Source organism: Gymnodraco acuticeps, unplaced genomic scaffold (assembly GCF_902827175.1).
Source record: "Gymnodraco acuticeps unplaced genomic scaffold, fGymAcu1.1, whole genome shotgun sequence".
NCBI classification, from domain to species: domain Eukaryota; kingdom Metazoa; phylum Chordata; class Actinopteri; order Perciformes; family Bathydraconidae; genus Gymnodraco; species Gymnodraco acuticeps.
Window position 1 is genome coordinate 86,738 of NW_022990621.1, and position 7,164 is coordinate 93,901.

The 7,164-nt window shown below is 46.7% G+C and overlaps 1 protein-coding gene across 1 annotated transcript; it reads right to left on the reverse strand.

Moving 5' to 3' along the window:
• Nucleotides 1–1,416: 1,416 nt before the first annotated feature.
• Nucleotides 1,417–3,409, reverse strand: LOC117554632. The gene is made up of 2 exons (XM_034229085.1): nucleotides 2,249–3,409; nucleotides 1,417–2,162 (listed from the first exon to the last, which is right to left on the reverse strand). Exons 1-2 carry the CDS (start codon nucleotides 3,380–3,382, stop codon nucleotides 1,440–1,442), a joined length of 1,857 nt encoding a protein of 618 aa, XP_034084976.1. The 5' UTR covers nucleotides 3,383–3,409; the 3' UTR covers nucleotides 1,417–1,439.
• Nucleotides 3,410–7,164: the final 3,755 nt, after the last annotated feature.

Below are 7,164 nucleotides of genomic sequence, written 5' to 3' on the forward strand. Positions count from 1 at the left end.
TCCCCTGAGAACTCCCCTTGCATTCCTCCACAGGCAAAATAAGTATAAGTGCACTTTTGGAAGAACCAGAGAAAGGGGTTAAAATGGATAAAATGTATCCCAAAATAGTGCCTCATAATAAGATTTGACATGGGCAAACAGGCTATTTCACAGGACACAGGCTATGTCAGACTTCCATGAAATACACCGGGAAAACCACCTCACTTTGGCCGCTCACAGAGCCCCAAAACACGGACTACAGACCTCCAGCATATCTCCCTGACATGCGTACTTCCATAACCTCGCGCACCTTGGGACCCCGGGCCCCCGAACTTAAGCACTCCCCCATGGACTAAACCCAGATGATTACACCCTCAAGAAACTCGTGCCCTGGTAACCTATAAGGGGGTGTATTTTGCGGTGATTTACCGTCCGCACATCGGCATCCATAGTCGGCCTTATTCACAGCAGCACCCACCCTCCTATGGAGGATGTTCTCATGGCCCTGGTAACCTATAAGGGGGTGTATTTTGCGGTGCTTTACAGTCCGCACATCGGCATCCATAGTCGGCCTTATTCACAGCAGCACCCACCCTCCTGTACCGGATGTTCTCATGGCCCTGGTAACCTATAAGGGGGTGTATTTTGCGGTGCTTTACAGTCCGCACATTGGCATCCATAGTCGGCCTTATTCACAGCAGCACCCACCCTCCTGTACCAGATGTTCTCATGGCCCTGGTAACCTATAAGGGGGTGTATTTTGCGGTGCTTTACAGTCCGCACATCGGCATCCATAGTCGGCCTTATTCACAGCAGCACCCACCCTCCTGTACCGGATGTTCTCATGGCCCTGGTAACCTATAAGGGGGTGTATTTTGCGGTGCTTTACCGTCCGCACATCGGCATCCATAGTCGGCCTTATTCACAGCAGCACCCACCCTCCTATGGAGGATGTTCTCATGGCCCTGGTAACCTATAAGGTGGCGCTCTCCGTGGTGCTCCCCGGTTCAGCACCACGGAGAGCGCATCCCCGCTGCTGCAAGGTGGAACACTTTTACTATTTTACCCGCTGCTGCTGTTGCACACATGTGCTTCTGCTGGTGACTCTCTGTTCGTGGCTACCCCTGGGAACCTATAAGGTGGTGTATTTTGCAGTGCTTTACCGTCCGCACATCGGCCTCCATAGTCGGACTTATTCACAGCAGCAACACCTGCCCTGCTGGAGGTTCACACTTTTAACTTTTTTTACCCTCCTCTGCCTTACACATCCTCCCACACTTGAGCACTCCTCACGCGGACTAAACCCCTTCATGCACACCACCAGAACCTCGTGCCCCATGGCATCTTAAAGGGGAAACACCCATACTGGGTTATAAAAAAGAGGTTAAATTAAGTAATTTTAACAAACTTTATTTACAGAAATATATACATTGACACTTTATAACATTATATAACATTATTCACTCATCCAGCAAAAGGGGACTGAGTACAACAAAACATTGCATATTTACAAGTTGGTCACTGGCAACATTGTCCGTATCGGGTGAAGTTGGTGCAGAGGCTGGCACCCTCTCTTCACCCGTGTCTGAGGGACTGTGTTCGGCCATTGACTGTTCCCTCTTCGCTGCTCTCCAAGCGTTGAAGTCTTCATCTGACGTCTCGGTATCGGGGGAGTCTTGGTAGGGAGTGGGGCTATGCTCCTCTCCAGAGCTGTCACGGTCACTGTGGATGTCAATGTACCCCAAATTGTCTTCACTCCCCCCTGATGCTGCTGCGGCCGCTGCTTGCAGTGACTCTGTGAAGAGCATACGTATGTCCGCAGCCTCCTTCAAAGAAGGATTCTTGGCATAAAATGTGTCTGCAGTTGCAGTGTTGTGACACATAAAATCACTCACTCTTTGGCGGTTGCCTATGTCCTGAAACCTCTTCGCATTATCGGCGTGGACTGTGCGGAGGTCGGTGAAGTTAATGGGACCTTTTAGTCCCACATCAGTCCATGCCAACCTCAGGAAGGAGGCAAGGTTCCTCGATGGGTTCTTCCCCGCTGTGCAGAGGAAGTAGCGGTTGTTGGTGCCGGTCAGCGTCCCCTTGATTTCCAGCCACCTCTTCATCCATCCAAATTCTTCTGTGGTGAGGTACAGCTGCGCTTCCCCGAACACGTTGGCCGTCTTGTGGTTGCTTACCTGTTATGACAGAGTTAGAGAGCGTCAATCATCCACAACATGTGTATCACTGCCAGAATAAACACATTTTTTAATAGCTCACTCACGTGGATGAGGAAGCCAAAGGCAGTGCCAGTTGTCTCCGCCTTTCGGACCTCCGCGTTGGTCATGTTAGAGTAGACCCCCGGACGGTGCCCATAAATGCAGCTCCAATTGAGGGTCATGTACCCATAGAGCAGGGTCCGGGTTGCGTTAGTCGGATTACTGGTCATCACGTCCAGGAGCTGAGGGATGCGAGTTTTGGCCGCAGTCAAACATGCCATGATGTCTTTATGGCTTGGCAGACCTTCCATCTTGTCCCGCTTCACCTGCATCTGGTGGATAACCACCTTCTTTCTCATGGACTTCAGGATGGCAGCAACTTCCCGTGTGATTAAAATCATGTCATTTTGGTTGAGCCTGCTCCCCTTGCATGGCGTTTCCTCCATGTACTTGAGAAAGTGCGATATATTTTTGATATAGAAGTCAGATGTCGTGACCTGTAGGCTTGACTTTATCAGGCTCCGGGACCACCCACGTATCCTCTTCAGATCCCTCAAAAAGAGCCAGTCAGACAGGCGATTGAAACCGTGTGCCATGAAGCTTAGGAATGATTTCACTCTGCTTATTTTGGAGACTGCGTTTTCTTGGAGCCTCACTGTTGGGTCGATGCCCTCATAATGGTCCCGGTAGCCTTGCAGATACTTCTCCATGATGCGTGGGAATGTAATGTCCCGCATTCGATTCCCCCGGCCCCTGCCGCTGAACCAGGGGGAATGTATGGGAGGGGAGGATGACGAGGCATCGGTATCTATGGAGCTGGATACAGGTGTGTGAGAGGCAATGGGGGACTTCCTGCAGGAGGGACCTTTGGACTTGGACAGCCTATTTGGTGTTGAATTTGTTCGGGATCGTTTCCTTAGAAACACCCGCTCTTGGTTCTCCCCATCCTCTTCATCGAACCCAAGCATGTCATCGGCCCTCTGGTTCATCCTCTGTCGGCTACGATTTATCCTCTGCTGCAGCATGCAGCGCAGGGATTTCACCTCAGCAGCATATATGTCCATCTGAGCCCTCATTCTGTTTGCATACATCCTCCGTTCCTTACAGTCCGGGTTGTCACATTCAATCACTGGGGACAAGGGTGGAGGTTGTGACAGGACATCATCACCCACAGTGTCCACATCCCAAGAGGTAATCATTGCTACTGTGGGGTTTGTCAATCTGAGTTCATGAAGCTAATTCGTGGCCACTTTCTTTTTTAGTTTAGTTAAAACCACATGTATTTCCTGCCGGGACAGCTCAACATGGCCTCTGTACAAGTGGCGGTCCAGCCTTGTCCCGATGTACTCGCATCCTGCAATGATGCAGGGATGGAGCCTAATGTTTATCCGTCCTTTCGCCAACAACAGCAGAATTCTTCTTTCAACTAAATTACGCACACTATGGTTCCTCTGCAGGTGCTTGCTCAGGGCGCGGAAGGGACTATTACAGATAGGACAACCGATCGCCATCTTTGTTGTATGCCTGAGCATTTCGGTACCGGGAACTGTCACCAGTAGAATGTATAGAACCGGGGGCGACAAAGAAGGACAGGTGAAAAGAAGAAAGTTGCACTCAGTGAACTAGAAAGACCCCATGTCAAATCTCTCCGGTTTATTTTGAAAACATTGAGTTTTCCCTTTGCATCATCGTGCGAAAGGTGTTCCATTTAGGCACTCGTTAGGCGGGCAGAGATCCCTGTCATCTATCGGTCCTATCATCCAGGCAAGGTGGGAGCCAAAACTGGGTGAAATAGTGCCTCCTAAGGTGGGTAGAGTCCCCTGACAACTCACCCTACATTCCTCCAGAGTCAGAAAAAGTTCAAGTTAACTTTTGGAAGAACCATAGAAAAGGGGTGAAAATGGATAAAATGTGTCCGAAAATAGTGCCTCCTAATACGGGTAGAGTCCCCTGGCAACTCCCCTTGCATTCCTCCAGAGGCAACATAAGTTAAAGTTAACTTTTGGAAGAACCAGAGAAAGGGGTTAAAATTGATCAAATGTGTCCGAAAATAGTGTCTCATAATACAGGTAGAGTCCCCTGGCAACTCCCCTTGCATTCCTCCAGAGGCAAAATAAGTTAAAGTTAACTTTTGGAAGAACCAGAGAAAGGGGTTAAAATGGATCAAATGTGTCCGAAAATAGTGTCTCATAATACAGGTAGAGTCCCCTGGCAACTCCCCTTGCATTCCTCCAGAGGCAAAATAAGTTAAAGTTAACTTTTGGAAGAACCAGAGAAAGGGGTTAAAATGGATCAAATGTGTCCGAAAATAGTGTCTCATAATACAGGTAGAGTCCCCTGGCAACTCCCCTTGCATTCCTCCAGAAGCAAAATAAGTTAAAGTTAACTTTTGGAAGAACCAGAGAAAGGGGTTAAAATGGATCAAATGTGTCCGAAAATAGTGTCTCATAATACAGGTAGAGTCCCCTGGCAACTCCCCTTGCATTCCTCCAGAGGCAAAATAAGTTAAAGTTAACTTTTGGAAGAACCAGAGAAAGGGGTTAAAATGGATCAAATGTGTCCGAAAATAGTGTCTCATAATACAGGTAGAGTCCCCTGGCAACTCCCCTTGCATTCCTCCAGAGGCAAAATAAGTTAAAGTTAACTTTTGGAAGAACCAGAGAAAGGGGTTAAAATGGATCAAATGTGTCCGAAAATAGTGTCTCATAATACAGGTAGAGTCCCCTGGCAACTCCCCTTGCATTCCTCCAGAGGCAAAATAAGTTAAAGTTAACTTTTGGAAGAACCAGAGAAAGGGGTTAAAATGGATCAAATGTGTCCGAAAATAGTGTCTCATAATACAGGTAGAGTCCCCTGGCAACTCCCCTTGCATTCATCCAGAGGCAAAATAAGTTAAAGTTAACTTTTGGAAGAACCAGAGAAAGGGGTTAAAATGGATCAAATGTGTCCGAAAATAGTGTCTCATAATACAGGTAGAGTCCCCTGGCAACTCCCCTTGCATTCCTCCAGAGGCAAAATAAGTTAAAGTTAACTTTTGGAAGAACCAGAGAAAGGGGTTAAAATGGATCAAATGTGTCCGAAAATAGTGTCTCATAATACAGGTAGAGTCCCCTGGCAACTCTCCTTGCATTCCTCCAGAAGCAAAATAAGTTAAAGTTAACTTTTGGAAGAACCAGAGAAAGGGGTTAAAATGGATCAAATGTGTCCGAAAATAGTGTCTCATAATACAGGTAGAGTCCCCTGGCAACTCCCCTTGCATTCCTCCAGAGGCAAAATAAGTTAAAGTTAACTTTTGGAAGAACCAGAGAAAGGGGTTCAAATGGATCAAATGTGTCCGAAAATAGTGTCTCATAATACAGGTAGAGTCCCCTGGCAACTCCCCTTGCATTCCTCCAGAGGCAAAATAAGTTAAAGTTAACTTTTGGAAGAACCAGAGAAAGGGGTTAAAATGGATCAAATGTGTCCGAAAATAGTGTCTCATAATACAGGTAGAGTCCCCTGGCAACTCCCCTTGCATTCCTCCAGAGGCAAAATAAGTTAAAGTTAACTTTTGGAAGAACCAGAGAAAGGGGTTAAAATGGATCAAATGTGTCCGAAAATAGTGTCTCATAATACAGGTAGAGTCCCCTGGCAACTCCCCTTGCATTCCTCCAGAGGCAAAATAAGTTAAAGTTAACTTTTGGAAGAACCAGAGAAAGGGGTTAAAATGGATCAAATGTGTCCGAAAATAGTGTCTCATAATACAGGTAGAGTCCCCTGGCAACTCCCCTTGCATTCCTCCAGAGGCAAAATAAGTTAAAGTTAACTTTTGGAAGAACCAGAGAAAGGGGTTCAAATGGATCAAATGTGTCCGAAAATAGTGTCTCATAATACAGGTAGAGTCCCCTGGCAACTCCCCTTGCATTCCTCCAGAGGCAAAATAAGTTAAAGTTAACTTTTGGAAGAACGAGAGAAAGGGGTTAAAATGGATCAAATGTGTCCGAAAATAGTGTCTCATAATACAGGTAGAGTCCCCTGGCAACTCCCCTTGCATTCCTCCAGAGGCTAAATAAGTTAAAGTTAACTTTTGGAAGAACCATAGAAAAGGGGTGAAAATGGATCAAATGTGTCCGAAAATAGTGCCTCCTAAGGCGGGTAGAGTCCCCTGACAACTCACCCTACATTCCTCCAGAGTCAGAAAAAGTTAAAGTTAACTTTTGGAAGAACCATAGAAAAGGGGTGAAAATGGATCAAATGTGTCCGAAAATAGTGTCTCGTTATTCCGTGGCAACTCCCCTTGAATTCCTCCAGAGGCCAGTTCGAAAACTTAAAGTTTTGTAAGAACCGTGATTGGGGGTCCTCCGGAGAACAATTGTATCCGATCCAAAGTGCTCACTCATCGGACGCATTCCTCCATGATTTCCCCATCATGAGAAATAGGCCGTTTTTTTCTGAGTGCTCTCAAAAACCGGGTTTCCGATTTCGTGCAGAAGGTAGCTTGGAAAAGATGAATGAACATTGTTAACGGAGGAGGGGAGGTCAGTATTCCCCTCTACGTTGAAAAGTGCAACGGGTCAGTGGAAATGTCTCCGGGGCTTCCGCCGGAAGCGCCGAAGACTTGAGCCCCTCAACCGTTGGCACTTAGCCGTTTTTCGAGAATTTTTAAAAACTACGTTTTTGATGAATTTAAGATATAATTGACCGTTTTATTTACTTTTTTTTGCTTTCCACGGGTGGGGGTGCATGGCAGGCCGCATATGAGCTCCCAAATTCGGCCCGGAACCTCAGGGAATTGGGTCCATTTAATCCACATGTGACTCCCCCATCAAATGTACATGAAATGGACACGAGGAAATGTACATGAAATGGACACGAGGAAATATACATGAAATGGACAGGAACTTCATTTTTGATTATTTTAACATGTAATTGACCGTTTTATTTACTTTTTTTTGCTTTCCACGGCTGGGGGTGCATGACAGGCCGCCGATGAGCTCCCAAA